The 15,720-nt window shown below is 41.5% G+C and overlaps 1 protein-coding gene across 2 annotated transcripts in view; it reads left to right on the forward strand.

The window, feature by feature from the left end:
* The first annotated feature begins 84 nt into the window (after nucleotides 1-84).
* The window catches only part of LOC306938183 (polyadenylate-binding protein 1), a 16,810-nt gene continuing 1,174 nt past the window's right edge, over nucleotides 85-15,720 (forward strand). For both annotated transcript variants that reach the window (XR_013791684.1, XM_079522244.1), the window contains exons 1-12: nucleotides 85-858; nucleotides 1,828-2,021; nucleotides 4,293-4,408; nucleotides 4,975-5,114; nucleotides 6,380-6,474; nucleotides 7,477-7,614; nucleotides 10,121-10,216; nucleotides 12,043-12,409; nucleotides 12,600-12,710; nucleotides 12,827-12,966; nucleotides 13,319-13,403; nucleotides 13,997-14,127. Coding sequence is in view for 1 of the 2 variants with exons in the window: in XM_079522244.1 (XP_079378370.1) it covers nucleotides 666-858; nucleotides 1,828-2,021; nucleotides 4,293-4,408; nucleotides 4,975-5,114; nucleotides 6,380-6,474; nucleotides 7,477-7,614; nucleotides 10,121-10,216; nucleotides 12,043-12,409; nucleotides 12,600-12,710; nucleotides 12,827-12,966; nucleotides 13,319-13,403; nucleotides 13,997-14,127 (1,806 nt within the window). In the remaining variant the exon portion in view is untranslated. The remainder of the gene's footprint in view (nucleotides 859-1,827; nucleotides 2,022-4,292; nucleotides 4,409-4,974; nucleotides 5,115-6,379; nucleotides 6,475-7,476; nucleotides 7,615-10,120; nucleotides 10,217-12,042; nucleotides 12,410-12,599; nucleotides 12,711-12,826; nucleotides 12,967-13,318; nucleotides 13,404-13,996; nucleotides 14,128-15,720) is intronic.

Raw genomic sequence — 15,720 nt, forward strand, 5'->3', positions numbered from 1 at the left:
TCAACACGATTGGTCCACGATTTGCGTGACGTCTGCAGCGGTATATATGCAGCAGCTTCCACGCTGCATTCCCCCTCAACCCCGGCTGGTAGTGCTGTGAGTGCGTGTGTGCTCCAGAGCTGAGCTCGCTCGGCACACGTTCTATAAAAAAAATAAAAAAATAAAAAAAACATTAAAATATTAAAAACGCTAAAAAATCTTTCCTTTCTTTCTTTTTTGATTATTTTGTAACTTAAAAAAAACATCGGTGAAGCTGGAGTTAAGAAGACCCCTGGAAGAAGCCTGCAACCGCACAAGAAGTGGCAAAATATCGACGATTTTTTAAAATCCACGTTTTTGTTGCTGGACAAGAAGCAAGGCCAAGTGGAATTGTTTTAATTTTGTGTATTTTTAGCCAGAATTCCTGTCGACTCGTACCAGGCCTGTAGTCAACATAACTCTTAATACAGGTTTTATTATTGACATTTGTCTTAACGGTGTGCTTTTTATTTTCTTTTTTAAGAAATAACATTCCAGCTGTCAACTTTAACGATTGCGAACCATCTGCATCGTTAGGCGGTTAGAGAAAACAAAACATTCATCCTTTTTCGTCTGAACTTTTCATTTGAGAGATCTCAAGTTTTCTCGCCCCACCACCACCGGGTCGGTCGTTCGTTCAAGTCAAAATGAACCCCAGCGCTCCCAGTTACCCCATGGCGTCCCTGTACGTCGGGGACCTGCATCAGGATGTGACCGAGGCCATGCTGTACGAGAAATTCAGCCCGGCCGGAGCGATCCTCTCCATTCGGGTGTGCAGAGACATGATCACACGGCGATCGCTCGGATACGCCTATGTGAACTTCCAGCAGCCAGCTGACGGTGAGTGTCGCAAGTTATAAGAACTGCAATGCAAATGATAAGCCAGTTTTCGGATATGACAGACAGCCGGGAGTGGGTGACAAGAAGCATGAGGCTAGCCTCAATCCACCATCGACTGTAATAAAACTCCACGTGACTGCGTCCGACATATTGTCGGGGTATTGCCTAATTTATTTATACTGTGTAGTCCGACGGTGTCGCTCGCCAAAAGGAACGGATCTACAAGCGAATGCGGCTCGTTTGTTGGTTTGTAGAACCGTTATTTTTTGCCAAGCGACAACCTACCCAAAAGGAGTCACAAGACGAGCTCAACATTATTGTAACTAATAACAAGCTGTGTTGTTACTGAGATCCACACACTATGGTCAGTTTCAGCAGAGTCATGCTCATGCCAGGTTAAGAAAGACGTGTACTCTGACATGCATTGAGAATTATCCCCAGGCCAGATGCAATGCTAGGTAGTATTGCCTCAGCCTATAGCCCTAGAATCGTCTGCATTGAGTGCATTCCATTGATAAGAGAACAGTGGTCTGCATTTTGTGTCCTGGTTGGCTTGGGTGTGTTTATCAAGATGGATCTCTACTGAGTCATGTTGTGTTGTCATGCATCGATGGTGTTTATTCTGGGCAAATTTTCAATTATACTAGTACCACGCAATTCAGTTTGCACTGTAATGGTACCCGAATAACAGTTTTTTTCCTGTAGAATCCAGTGGTTCTCAGACATTTTAATTTCAAGGACCCCCATGACTCTTAAGAGTGTATGAATGGTTCCATCTGTACAATCTCAGACTTGTCCCAGACCTTTGGAACCCAAAAAACCCTGAGCCCTGAAGCATACTTGAACCACTGATATGTAATACATAATTAAATTAAAGGTGGATAAAAAAAAACACACATTCCATTTGAACACTGAATGTTCACAAGTTGATTGGAAGTTCTTTAACAACTCATGTCATGTCCTTCTCAGCTGAGCGTGCACTGGACACAATGAACTTCGATGTGATCAAGGGCCGACCTGTACGCATAATGTGGTCCCAGCGAGACCCCTCGTTGCGAAAGAGTGGCGTTGGCAACATTTTCATTAAGAACCTAGACAAGTCCATTGACAACAAGGCCCTGTACGACACCTTCTCGGCTTTTGGCAACATCTTGTCTTGCAAGGTAAAGGACTGAGGGTCACATCTCCAGGGATGAAGGTGAACCGTCAATAGGTGTCTTGTAGTGTTGCTTTGCTATGTTTTGCATAGTGTGTCTGACATCTGTACACTGTGTAAATGACAGAGTACGCATGGCAGCATATGTCAAAATGTATTAATGGTAGAAGTGTAAATATAGAGTCTGCACACTGGATCATGCCCTCCCAGTGTATTTATTAAATGCCACCAAGGTGACATTTCAAACTTCTTTGCTCAGACTGGAGTGGAGATGCTTGAAACATCACTTTGGTGGTTAATCAAGTAAATACTAAACACTATGGAGCATGATCCAGTGTGCAGACTATATATTTTTGAGCCCTCCTATATACAGGTTTAATGTTTGTTTTTAGTTCAATGTTTGTTTCAAAAACGCCATTGACAAGGGAAAATGTACGTCATGTCACATTTATTTTTAATGGCATTTAATGTTTGTGTTGGCACCGTTTGTTTATCACCATTACATCACCTAATCAACATGAGTTAGACTTTAACATATTAGCGCCCCTCACATCACACAGGTGTGATTTTCTTTAGGAAACTATTCTAGGTTAGAGTCCTACTTTATGCCCCTCAAAGCACTTGTGTTGCTAGATGGGTGTTTATTGTCACCCTGACATTTCACATGTAGTGTAAAGTTGTACAATGTGGATGAAATATCATATTGCAATTGTTATCTTCTGTTAGTAGAGTAAAGAGGACAGTTTTTCATAATGAATCCACCCATTGAATTCCTCACCCAAATAAAAGGAACTATCCAAAGTCTTATAGAGAAAAAATATCCTTTGGCACAATAGAGGCCTTTCATGTTTAGAATGACCATTATCCATGTTGAAAGAAGCCATAGTAGCTAGCTACCGTATGTGGCTATGTGCAAAACAATTTCAGCCTGTGTGTTTGTGAGATATCAACATAAATGAAACATTGAGATCACTGGTCCTTGTAAACCCATCACAGTCACAGCGGAACAGTAATTTCACGCTTTTACCTAGCAGAAATTAGACTACCAATGGTTATAGGCAGCCCTGCTGGAAAAGTAACTATTAACATTCTGTGCAAGGTCTAATGACTATTGCTAATCCTGTTATAGTGTCTTATGAAACCTTTTTGCTAAAGACTCTCAAAAGACTGCAGCTTTGTCAAATTCATTGGTACCTCCTCAGTGGGTTGCATTGGTCCAAATGGCTGCAACAGTGATACTGTAGTTCATGGGCCTTATGGCCTTTCAACATGGAAACTGGGGATACATATTGACTAGCCCCTCTTAGAACCCTCGTAAAAGGTTTCTGACATTTGGATGTTTACCTTTTACGGAGGGTCCCTTCTCAGTTGTCGCCCGCAACATGGCGATTCTGGGATACAGGCGGACTTGGCCTCGAATATGTCCTTGCTGCGCTGTTTCAGTGATGGTTATGTCTCTAAAGAAGCATATATCGGCAATAGGAGACAATGGAGACAACGGAAACTTCAGCGAACGGCGCAGAAGCCGTTAAGTATGTAACTTTGTTAGACCGTTTTGGCAGCTCTGACATTCTCTCTTCCTCACTTCCCATGTCCCGCCTCCCGAGCGCTGGCTGGCTAGCTGCACGTCCTAGTTACTGCCTCTGATTGGCCGACCGCATACATGCAGGATGTTTTTCAGAGCTGCCAAAACGGTCTAACAAAGATTAAAAATACTTAACGGCTTCTGCGCCGTTCGCTGAGGTTTCCGTTGTCTCCTATTGCCGATATATGCTTCTTTAGAGACATATAACCATCACTGAAACAGCGCAGCAAGGAGATATGCGAGGCCAAGTCCGCCTGTATCCCAGAATCGCCATGTTGCGGGCGACAACTGAGAAGGGACCCTCCGTAAAAGGTAAACATCCAAATGTCAGAAACCTTTTACGAGGGTTCCGAGAGGGGCTACATATTGACTACAGACAAAACCATTTGACTTAAGGTGACAAAAAATTTGAAGTTCTCCAATCTGCATATTCATTAGACGAGGAAGCGCATTTTTGTGTTTGCAATTTGCATTGTGTTATTGGGTTATTGATGAGCAGAATTGAGTTTGTTTTTCCATTCAACCCCACCATTCTAATAGGAACTTCAGTAATAATCAGTAATTTCAATTCTGTAAAATGACGTATCATTCACAATTGTTCAACTTTTTAGTTGATTATGTGTGAACCCAGCCATTGCATTGGCATAGCATGTGAATGTGGCTTATAGTCGGCATGTGTCCTCTTTTTCTAAGGTGGTTTGTGACGAAAATGGCTCTAAAGGCTACGGCTTTGTGCATTTTGAGACTCAGGAGGCAGCCGAACGGGCCATTGAGAAAATGAATGGCATGCTGCTCAATGACCGAAAAGTGTAAGTGTGTGTTTTTAACATTGTGTAACCTGTCTGTAATTGTGGGAAATGATGCTAACTTTATTTTTGTGTCAAGAATTGTATGGAAAGAGCTTTTAGACTATGTGCAGCTAGTTTGTGTCTCCCTTGGCTTCAAATAACATACACCATTGTCTCTCTTGGGCTGAAACCGTGTCCTGTACTTTTCAGGGATTGGAAAAAAGAACCCCTGTACCAATGCATAAAAGTTCTTTATTCATATTTATAAAATATACAGATACACTTAACCACATGCAACCGGTTGTCCCTATTTTGGGCATGTCATCATAGGTGAACTGAAAAGCTAATCTGAAAGTTCAAAATGTGTACTAATTTGGCAATTGCTTAATATAAGTGTAAAATAGGCTATTAACAATAATTTATGAAAAGAGAAAAAGATTAACTATGGAGGTAGTTTTATGCCAGACAACAACAATATATCAAAGCTTTAGCATGAACTGCAATGCGAGTTGCTTGCTGCTCTCGAATGTTCTCGTGCTAAATGATGACCTGACCTAATTGGCTTCTGATGTCCTTTTTAAATGTAGATTTGTTGGCCGCTTCAAATCTCGCAAAGAGCGCGAGGCTGAGCTAGGTGCCAGGGCCAAGGAGTTCACCAACGTCTACATTAAGAACTTTGGTGAGGACATGGATGACGAGAAACTGAGGGAGGTCTTCAGTAAATATGGTGAGTTAATGCATCACTTAACAATGCCATTAATTCCCTCACTCAAACAAAGGAACTAGGTCGCATATTCCCCAAAAATATGAAAGCCTCTTTATAGTCTCTGTGCTGAAATGCCTAAGCATTTTTCTATTATGATGGGAGCCAAATGAAAAAGTGAAATTTGAGTATTTTGTCTGCCTTGACCTGAAATTTGAGATGTGCTACCGTTTTTTTTCTTTCAATTTACGTTTTATTGAATTTTAATCAAACGTACATGTAAACGAAACGACTGACAATTGACAATACATACAACCGAAAAACAAAACGAGACAATAGACGTACAATACACACAAGGGGCGATATCTGCCTCTCTTCTCTATTGATGATCATAATACATAAGTACCTCAAACAGGTGCATATACAGGTTAAACAGGTTTAACTGAATTTATACAAAATCAGGTCTTATGGTAGAAACATGAGTAATCCATCTAAACCAGTTATCTGTGAAGACTTCAACTTGACCTCTAAAGCTGAATGTAATTCTCTCCATAATAAATATACTATAGATTAAATCAATCCATTCATTTATATTTGGTATAACATTTTGTGCTATCGTTTTTTCATATTTTTGGGAATATGCTCACTGGATTTTGTGTAAGCACTCCACTGACAATACCATTGTTGAAGCCCAACCTCTTTACAACAAAGGAACTAGGTCTTCATAGAGGAAAAATGTCCTTTGGCACAATTGCTAATACCCTTATTGTCTTATGAAACCAGTTTGGTAGATGGTCAAAAGACTGCAGCTTTGTCAAATTCATTGCTACCACCTCAGTGGGTTGCATTGGTCCAAATGGCTGCAACAGTGATACTGTAGTTCATATGGGCCTCACATCCTTTCAACATGGACACTGGGGATACATATTTTCTACAGACAAAATCATTTGACTTAGGAACATGACAGAAAATGTGATATCCCCTAGGTTTTCTTTGTCCCACTTGCTTTTTAATTGTTTTTTTTAAACCATCCTTTTTAGATTGTTTTAAGCAAATGTCTTTAGTCTGTACTGTAGCACAATGTTTCTTTCAAATGTAAAGTGCAATATAAATACTTATTATTATTATTATTATTATATCATGTGCTATGAAATTACTTTTGTTGATATTGCATTGGTGGGATGCATTTCTGATGGAATACTCCATTACTGAGGTCACACCACAGATAGTTTATGTACACGATAAAAGGAAAGGTAAAACTCACTATAGGGTGTCTTCCTGTCATTTAGGCAATTCAATGAGCATTCATGTCATGACTGACGACAGTGGCAAGTCACGAGGATTTGGCTTTGTGAGCTTTGAGAATCACGAGGATGCTCAGCAGGTAAGATACCAGGCAGCCAACGTACTCTACTGTAACACAATTTAACTCCGGTTCCCAAACCATTCGATGCCAAGCACCCCCAAGTAGCCAAAGCTTCTGGCTGTGACCCCCCCCTATAAAGAGGTGAACATAGACAATATAGGCCTACAAGTTCACAATGCATCACACTGTGACACATTATGAGCTTGTAGATCTTCTATTTGAGCTATTTCTGAAAATAGCCATTTTTACTGTAATATGACTGGTTTCACTTTTGAATAGGGATGTCCTGATACACTTTTATCGTTCCCGTGTTGTGTTTATAGCTATTAGCTATATATCTTGTGTTGTGTTTATAGCAGACTCTTCACTCAAATGTGCACTTGCAGTTCTGGCAACTCGAAAGCAAACTCCACATGCCCCAACATTTTATTTACCCGACATATTCGCCGATACTGATATGACAAATAAGGGCCGATACCAATACTTTTCCGATACCGATACAGTATTGGGACATCTTTACTTTTGAATGTCCAGAAGTTATATATAGATGTATATAAATAACTGCTCAAACTTCACAGCAAGAAGTCTACCTGCTAAGCTCCAAACAGTTCAGATGATGCATAATTGCCGATGTTGTTAATAAAGTCAAATAATGACAGATACGGTATATAGGCCAAGCCGATATATCGGTCTGCCTCCACTTAGGACCCATATCTGGCATAGAATGTTGACTTGGGACTGCAGCTTGTCAAATTCATTGCTACCCCTTCAGTGGGTTGCATTGGTCCAAATGGCTGCAACAGTGACACTGTAGTTCATGGACCTCACGTCTTTTCAACATGGACGCTGGGGATACATATTTACTACAGACATTTACTACAGCATTTAACGTAACAGTTAGCATACTGTAGTGTATTTTGATAATCAAACAGCAACCTGTTCAGGTGATGATAAAGCTATGCGTAACCGTTTCCTACTGGTAGCCCACAAAACCAGCTGAGTTTGTTTTGTCTGCTTCAGGCAGTGGATGAGATGAACGGGAAGGAGCTGAATGGCAAGCTGATCTACGTGGGACGTGCCCAGAAGAAGGTGGAGCGACAGAATGAGCTCAAGCGCAAATTTGAGCAAATGAAGCAGGACCGCATGACTCGCTACCAGGTCAGTTTGGATGACGGTGTCTTCCTTTACATATATACGCAATAGACAACCGTCTGGATGGACAATGCAGTAGTGCACAGTTTTCAAATACCACTGCAGTGATATTGAAGATTCTGACTGGTTCAACAAGTTTAAAATGTATTGCTGCCACACAGGATGTTGGTGGTTAAACATTTTAAGCTTTTTGGAGCGTGACCAGTTAAAATAAGTGTTAAATAGCTCTATGTAAATAATTCCTATAGTGTTTAGTAACTAGAAAGGTCGCAATTTAAAAAAATTGCAAAGTGTGGTTGCCGCAGTGGCTTACATATGCCCCTCCCACTAATATTGCCAGCCAATTACAATGTCACGTCACCCCTGAGATCATGCATAAGTAATTCGGAGGGGATTTATCCCCCAAAAATCATGTTTTTGCGACAAACGGTTACATTTCTCGCATTTTCGGCGCCCCCTATGGATGAAAATAGAATTGCTTTTGGTACTTGGTTGATTGAACCACCCGCGACATGTGATTCAAATTTGGGATGGATTGGACATTTTGTTCGTGATTTATGGCATTTTTTATAAAATAGGCCCCTCCTACTATCTTCGGACAACGATTACGGCCGAATGATACGCACTATCAAAATTCCGCCTGTGGCGTTTTCATCGGAAAGGTCCAGAGATCATGTGTACCAATTTTTGTGAGATTTGGACAAAATCTGTAGGAGGAGGAGCAAAAAGTGTGTTTTGGAGAAAATTCAAAATGGCGGAAAATCTATCATGACGCAAATGGGCGTGGCCTATATGGGAAAAAATGAAAGTGAAAAAATAATTTTGATTTTACGACCTACGGTTCAAGAGTTATAAGCCAAAACGTAAAGTGGGCTGTTATAGCGCCACCATGAGGCCGACTGATAACATTATAAGTTGATTAATTTTAGTAATTATTATAAACCTACCCTCCAAGTTTTGTAACTATAGTGCTTACAGTCTCTGAGGAAAAAATACTTGAATGTGAGAAAATGCGAAAAATCGCATTTTCCCATTCATGTCAATGGGGAAATTCTATTCACTAATAAATTCATATCAATTAAACTATACAACATTTCTCTTAAAAAAATACAAGCACATCCTTCCCGATGAAGCCGGTCAATTTGAGATATGGCTCAAGTGCGTACAGTCAAAACTGTGGGAGGAGTAGCACATCAAAAAAAAGGTTACTCCAGTGGAAAAATAAAGTGTTCCAATTACAATAGTCTGGTTGCCCTTTAGGGCAACCACACTAACAAACCCTCTCAGGTCGGGATACCAATTTTATCCAATTAGGAAAACTCACACAAGATATAGATTAAATAAGTGGCACTGGAAGCATTAACACAAATCAATGAGCAGACCAATTTGAACTGGAACACTATTGAAGCTGATACATGGGTACTCTCTTCTGATTGGCTGAAATTGGCAACCTAGATGAAAATGTATTTTCTATTTAATAAAGAACTGGAGAGACTACTGAACAAACACTATACAGCAATGATTTCTATCAGACAAAATATAGTGATTTAACCTTTAAAAAAAAGTTTTAACCAGAAAATATTACCCTACACTACCTTGGCGATGTGCATGCTTTTTCATTTTTTTATATTGAAACTATCAAAACCTATAGAAGAGTAGCTTTTAGTCATTTCTTAAATTAATAAAATAATATCAGACATCCTTAAGGTGGCCTTACACTAGCCGATTTTTTTCAATCTGATAGCACCACACACTACAGGATAATCGGAGCGGGGCAGAGCAAATATCAAACATTCTTGATATTGATCGGGCCGATCGCGCTTTGAGCGGCCCCGAGCAGATCGATTGAGTCGGGCACCCCCCGAGCGTCAAAAAATGCCCGATTATCGGCTAGTGTAAGGCCACCTTTACTTGTGAAGTTGTGAGGCGACAGGGCTGGTTGACGGTTTATGCCAACTGAATTGACATCCGTAATCTGGAATGGTAAGAGTGATTTGTTTGTTTGGGCCTTTCACCACAATTCTTATAGAGCCCGACAAATGCCAGATCTTTGGTTCCTAGTCTTAGCCCACCGACTACCTACATTTTGACCGGTATTTTGTCAAAATGTGAGTAGAGAATTAAAAAAATAAGAATTAAAAAAACCATAAGTGGTTAAAAATGGGGATACAAAGTCTGCATAGTTCGATACCGATTGTTGCGAAGGAAGTCAAATAATGGCAGATACTGTATATCGGTAGACCGGTATACCACCAGACCGATATCCATATCTAGCATAGAATGTTGACTCGGGACTGCAGCTTGTCAAATTCATTGCTACCCCTTCAGTGGGTTGCATTGGTCCAAATGGCTGCAACAGTGACACTGTAGTTCATGGACCTCACGTCCTTTCATGGACACTGGGGATACATATTTACTACAGACAGAAGCCTTTAAGTTGACGTGACAGTAAGCATACTGTAGTGTAGTGTATTTAGATTATCAGATGTGATGTCTCCATTTCTGTGTTCAGGGTGTCAACCTGTATGTGAAGAACCTAGATGACGGCATTGATGACGAACGCCTGCGCAAGGAATTCACACCGTTCGGCACCATCACCAGTGCCAAGGTACAGTAGGACCTTGAACCCCCATGAAGAATGTCTTATGTTTGAAAAGTCACAAGCCCCACACACACACACAATTTTGTAAAAAGAAAAGTTGATTATAGCAGAAATAACGTGAATTTTAAAACTGTTTTTAGTATTTAATATCATATGTCCCTCAAACTTTATTTCTAATGGTTTGAGCCTCAATCACCACTCTGATATACCCAGTAATGGCATTTCTTTTTGCCTTCTGAAGCAGTTTTAGCTGCAGTACCACACTGTCCTGAAGTGGGGGGTGCTGTTGTAATCCAAATGTGTATGCAATTGTTTTCCTCCGCCACACCCTCACCCCAGATACTCCCCTCCCACATCTTTGAGTAATTATAATACTGATGTCTAAAGTCAAACATAGGCTTGTTTCCATTCCATGTCAGCTTGGTTCAATTAGATTTGACTTATGTATTTATTTGGAAGATAAAACGGACAGTGGTGGAAAGTAACTAAGTACATTTAATTGTGTACTGTACTTAATTATAATGTTGTAATAAAAGTATTTGTACTTTACTTGAATATTTCCAATACTTTTACTTCACTACATCTTGGATACAAATATTGTACTTTACTCCACTACATTTGTTTGAAAACTTTAGTTATCAGTTAGTTTGTAGATTTTGATTATTTCAAAACAATTCAGCTCTATATACATTTCGTCCATTTGAAAATAGCATATCTACAAGCTCACAATGTGACGAATTTCCCCTGGTAGAGATTTGGGGACCGGACTGTCCGCCGGCGCTCCGGTGAGAACCGGGTGTGAAAGTCTGCGAGTGAGGAACAATGGCAGACATTGCAAACAAAATCAAAACTTAAGACTGAAGATGGGGACGGATTATACAAAGTAGGGCGACAGCCCTTACGTAAATCGTACGACCAAATCAGATGAACCATTTTTACATATAATTTACATAAAATCCCATATGACGGCCGGGCTACACCAGGCTTTTCGCACACGTTTTGTGTGCTTTTACCCTAAAACGCGAACCCCGCGTACGTGCACTTAAAATAGAACTGGACCTAAATGTGCGCGTGTGTGCGTATTCGCGTAACGCACACTGAAAAGCCTGGTGTAGCTTGGCCGTGAGATGAGAGCCTGATTGTTCAAAAATGGGTCTTTGTGGAGATGGAAAATACATAGGGAAGTTTTATTAAAAAGAAAAGATAGAAAATGGATCTACAAGCTCACAAAGCATCACAAAGTGATGAGTTGTGAGCTTGTAAATCAGCGATTTCTGTTATTAGTCGTACAAAGAAGTATATTGGGCTTAAATAAGCTACACGATGTGTTGCACTAATACTATTATTTTGACCAGATCCTTTGGTATGGTGTGACCACTGCTGGTTGACAAGCGGTACTACCTGAATGTCAAAATTCAGTGGTCAAAAATTCAGTACTTGCTCAGTTGACCCAGGTTCGAATACTGGGACTTGAAATTTACAGAGTGCAGCTTTTAGTGGTTAAGGAAATGTCCCTGGGTCTGCTTTTTTGCTTTCAGCTTTATTTTTAATTAAACCTTGCTGTTGTACTGACATTTTGGAATTGCAGCTTTGTCAAATTCATTGCTACCTCCTCAGTGGGTTGCATTGGTCCAAATGGCTGCAACAGTGACACTGTAGTTCATTGGCCTCACATCCTTTCAACATGGACACTGGGGATAAATATTTATTACAGACAAAACCATTTAATTAGTAGTACTTGACATTATCATGTTCCTCACTTCCATGTCCTCTTTGTTCGTTTTGAGCTTTTCCCGTAACAATGTTGTTTCCTCTCGGCCATTGTGTCTTAGGTCATGATGGAAGGCGGCCGCAGCAAAGGTTTCGGCTTTGTCTGCTTCTCGTCTCCGGAGGAGGCCACCAAAGCGGTGACGGAGATGAACGGACGCATCGTGGCCACCAAGCCTCTGTACGTGGCCTTGGCTCAGCGGAAGGAGGAGCGCCAGGCTCACCTGACCAACCAGTACATGCAGCGCATGGCCACCGTACGGACTGTACCCAACCCAGTCATCAATCCATACCAGCCAGCCCCTCCCTCAGGCTACTTCATGGCCGCCATACCCCAGGCCCAGAATCGTGCCGCCTACTACCCAGCCGCTGGCCAGATGGCCCAGCTCCGCCCCAGCCCACGCTGGACCACCCAAGGGGTGCGGCCTCAACGTGAGTGGCCCTCTCTCACACGTTGAAAATGTGGAATTGGAAAGGAGAGGCGGGGGGAGCGTGTGTGTGTTTGTGTTTGTGTTTGTGTGCATATAGCTGCAGTGCATGCAGACAAAATGTAACAAAACACAACTGACTCAATTTCAGTCTGGGTAAAATGTTAAAGCCAGTCTTTTGTATGCGTCTTTAGACTTCCAAAACATGCCAGGTGCCATGCGTCCCTCTGGCCCACGCCCTCAGACCTTCAGCACCATGAGGCCTGCATCTCAAGTGCCCCGCATGATGTCCACTCAGCGTTTCGGTTAGTCACAAGTTCACAACCAACTATATTTTGTCTCAACTGCAAAGACTTAAGTGGATAAGACGCAACTATATTGCCTGTTGAGTATTCATCTGCCCTTTCTCCCTCTTCAACAGCTCAGCCCATGGGCCCTCGGCCGACTACTGCTGCCACTGCTGCCACTCCCATACGCGGCGTCCCCCAGTACAAATACGCCGCAGGGGTCCGCAATCCCCAACAGCACATGAACACGCAGCCCCAAGTCGCAATGCAGCAAGTAAGAACACACACACACAGCTTTTCTCACACTTTTCTCTGTTTTATTCCTTTATTATTATGATTGTGGTTAGACTTAACATACTTGGCAGTAGTGTAGTAGCAGAGAGTCTTTGAGTGTACCAGATGTGCAAGACTAAAAACCAAAAGCATTTCCGGGGGTCCCCAGCCAAAAACATTGAGAACCCCTGCTATAAAGCACAGTGAATGTGCTCAGTGAACAGTGAACTCACTTGTTAATGCTCCGTATAGAAATGTATTTATTAGCGATGTTTCAATCCTCGCAGCTCTTCAGGTTAAAGCGTGTATCGGATGTAAAGCAAATTGCCTCTCTGCCTCACTCTCTCCTCCAGCCTGCTGTGCACGTGCAGGGTCAAGATCCTCTGACGGCTTCCATGCTTGCGGCTGCTCCTCCACAGGAACAGAAACAGATGCTGGGTAAGGCTGTGAAGTCATGATTGTTTTGCACATATATGCTCACTACACCACAACTCGTCGTTTTCACATTTTAGCCTACAGCTGGTGTTCAGCACCAATAAGACCCACAATTTTGAATTCAGAATACAATCAATCCATTAGACAATTCCCACTGAAGTGTTTACAAGAGTGCTAACTAACCTACTATCTCGTTCTGAAGAACCATGCCGAAGGTTTTAATCTAGTCTCTACTTAATCTGGCATAGAATGTCGACTCGTGACTGCAGCTTGTCAAATTCATTGCTACCCCTTCAGTGGGTTGTATTGGTCCAAATGGCTGCAACAGTGACACTGTAGTTCATGGTCCTCACGTCCTTTCAACATGGACACTGGGGATACATATTTACTACAGACAGAAGTTTTTTAATTGATGTGACAGCAAGCATACTATAGTGTATTTAGATGATCAGATGTGATGTCTCCATTTCTGTTTTCAGGGTGTCTGTCACAACACCTCGTACTGTCTGGCACCCCAGTCCCTCACTGAAAACCCAACAACCAACCATCCTGTGCTCACTTCTTGAATCACTTCTCTTTGTTGGCTACCATTGTAGGCGAGCGTCTGTTCCCCATGATCCAGAACATGCACCCCAGCCTTGCTGGGAAGATCACCGGCATGCTGCTAGAGATCGACAATTCAGAGCTTCTCCACATGCTGGAGTCCCCAGAGTCTCTCCGCTCCAAGGTCAGTCCTGAGCTTTAATAATACTAAACACATTCCCAGGTTAGTATAATCTTAAGTTTAACAAGGCTATAGGCCCAAATGCACCTACACAATGGAAGGCAGACAACAGCAGTGGTCCTGTACCGTAGGCAGTGATCCCCTCTAACATTTCCAACACTTACACAGAACACACACACTGCGCCGACTGGATCGGCGCTCCTCATTCACATGAATTTGCTATCTGTGTGGGCAAGCACGACGAATAACATCCAGTCCATGGCTTTGGTGTGCGCAAGTGTTTAGGGAAACTGGAATTGCACTGGATAGAGTGTACTGGCAATTAAATACATTTTCCGTATTGTGCCGAATATAATGACATTTTATTCCAATGAAAATATCCTAAAAACCTGCGTCGTACTATATCCAAGGTCTAGACTTTTTTACATGTCATTACACATCCGCGCTGATAGATGGCACCCGTACAGCTGGAATCCAGTGTTATGAATCGAGCGATTGAAGCAACACACGGACACAGCGACTACAGCTGTGATGTAAGATGGAGGAATGACGTGACCATCTCGAACAGAGTGTTGTTTGGTTAACTTGGCTAGCTTTTGAACCAGAGGAGAAGTTATGATGCCTTCTTTATTCAACTCTAACACAGCAGTGCAGTACCTTTATAACACCCAGAGTGTAGTGCTGATAACACCCGGCCCTATATCCCACACTTATCTGTCCTCCTACCAACATTGGCAGGTAGGAACTAACATTACATCTTAAAGATATAGCCTGATTGTTACTGGTATAAGAAATGCCAAGAGACAGTTTATTTTCTGTACCCTATTGTGATATGAATTTCTAAAAGACATACCAGTATTAGTCTAGACACATTAGTCTATACATATTAAAGTGTTTCTATAATCATTTTAAAATAAAAAGATTTTCTAAACCAGATTTATTTTTCTTCAATGTGTTTTCCACAAATGACTCTTGAAAAATAGGGGTTGTCTAAGTCTTCTAATCAGAGTCGTCTTATATTCGGCACAATACAAAAAGTGCAAATATATGAAGTAACAGAAAGCTGTCCCTCTGTGACGATACCATGGAGTGATGTGAAGTGACAGATGTTTTTCAGCATGACTGTAAGCTCGGCTATTCTTTCATCCGTCATGAGGACAGTGATGATTCATGTTGTCATAGCCTGCGTCCAGGATACATGATTAGGTCATCATATACTAATTTGTGAAGTGAGGGGCAGTAACCTAAATGTAGTGTTATGGTACTTGTCCTCAACAAATGTTTAAATTAAAAATGCTTAACTGGCTGTGCTGTGGCAGTACTTGTGTGTGCCATAGTGGGATGTAGAGTTATATATTTTGTGTTGGCCAAATATAGTGCATAATATGCACTAAACATGGTTTTGGGTTCTTTGAGCATGTTATCCATGTGGACTGTTGTCAGGTGGTCAGATGTAAATTATTTACAGTTTAGTATGGCAGCCAGAATCTGATCTGTAAAATACAGTGTTCCATCATTTGGAGTGGACACTATTGGGATTTGATTCAAATAGGCTGGGTGTGGCCATGATATCTCATCTCTAGAAAGTCTTACTTT

This window comes from Electrona antarctica (genome assembly GCF_951216825.1).
Source record: "Electrona antarctica genome assembly, chromosome: 15".
In the NCBI taxonomy this organism is placed as follows: Eukaryota; Metazoa; Chordata; class Actinopteri; order Myctophiformes; family Myctophidae; genus Electrona; species Electrona antarctica.